Source organism: Crocuta crocuta, unplaced genomic scaffold, assembly GCF_008692635.1.
Source record: "Crocuta crocuta isolate KB4526 unplaced genomic scaffold, BGI_CrCroc_1.0 scaffold142, whole genome shotgun sequence".
Taxonomy (NCBI): Eukaryota; Metazoa; Chordata; class Mammalia; order Carnivora; family Hyaenidae; genus Crocuta; species Crocuta crocuta.
Genome location: NW_027528892.1, coordinates 1,584,109 through 1,585,348, shown reverse-complemented (window position 1 = coordinate 1,585,348; position 1,240 = coordinate 1,584,109). Strand labels below are relative to the sequence as shown.

General features: G+C 68.5%; 1 protein-coding gene across 2 annotated transcripts in view; it reads right to left on the bottom strand.

The window, feature by feature from the left end:
- The window catches only part of EPN1 (epsin 1), a 12,414-nt gene that overhangs the window by 3,303 nt on the left and 7,871 nt on the right, over positions 1 to 1,240 (bottom strand). For both annotated transcript variants that reach the window (XM_077756978.1, XM_077756977.1), the window contains one exon: positions 999 to 1,082. In XM_077756978.1, the coding sequence (XP_077613104.1) occupies positions 999 to 1,082 (84 nt within the window). The remainder of the gene's footprint in view (positions 1 to 998; positions 1,083 to 1,240) is intronic.

Genomic DNA, 1,240 nt, shown 5'->3' with positions numbered 1-1,240 from the left:
CGTGAGACAGAGAAGGCAGCCTCCCCACCTCCCCTCCCCACTGCACCCCTGCTGTCCACCAGCCCCCGCCACGCAGCCCTCCCCAGTTCCAGCCAGAACAAGGAAAGGGACCGGAGCCCAGAGGTGCCCCTCCCAGCCCTACAGACAGGAGGCCTGCCTGGGGTCGCCCAGTGAGTCTTGGGGTGAGTCCAGGTCACCCTGAACAATCCTGGCCTGAGGCCAAGCGCTCGTCCCACGTCAGTGCAGGCTCCAGGCTTCCAGGGCTACGTGTGAGCGCCTGTGGGCCCGCGTACACACACACACACACACACACACTCTCACACGACCCTGTGTCCCACGGGCACACTGCCTCTCTGGACAGGGGGGCCCCGCCTCCCACAGGCCCAGGCCCCGAGTGGTCGGGCGTCAGGGAGACCCCCTGGCGGAGGCTGGCCTGAGCAAGCCTCTCTGTCCAGAGCCCTGTCGTGGCTGCTGGGCCAGCCCCAGCTGCCTGCCCTCCACGCCCACCGGGAAGGCAGCTAGCTTGCCATTCCGCCGCCGGGAGGCCGGCCCCACTGTGAAGACGTTCAGGGCACCCACAGCAACCCGTGAGGCCAGCTTGGGTGCCCCAGGCCCGTGAGCAACCTTGGCCCTGATGTGCAAACTGAACCGCCACCACACATCACGTCTGCACTGGGGACTGGGGCCGCCAGGGACCAGACTTGCTTTGCTCGGTGGCCCGGGCCTGGGCTGACACTCAGGAGGGGCCTGGGGCCGCGTGTACCACCCTCTGCTGCCCGGCGGGGCTGGTGTCCTCACGGCATCCGGCTCCGGTCCTGCTCCGCCAGGAGTGCCGAGCAGCACTCACAGCACCTCCGCGGCGGGGACACACGAGTGCCCGCCACCCCCCACGTGTCCGTGAGAAAACAGTTCCCTGCGCCTCAGCCGCAGCTGCCCTAGGGCCCTGCCCGAGGCCCCGGGGCACCGGAGGGCAGGACGACCCCCGCCCCCGTGCTCACCTCCTCCTGGCCGCCAGTCTCCCTCCTGCTCTCCTCTATGGCCATCTGCAGCCTCAGGTCGTCCCCACGGCGGATCCGCTCTTCCTGTTTGGGTCGCAGAGGCAGGCGGCAAGGGAGGGTCAGAACACAAGCGACAGGGCTACCCCCCTCCAGCCCCCACAACAAAGGCGACTTAAAATTAAAATGGGATGTGGATGATGTGTGGGAAGGGAGGCTGGGGAGGGCTGTGAGGCCGGGGGGGG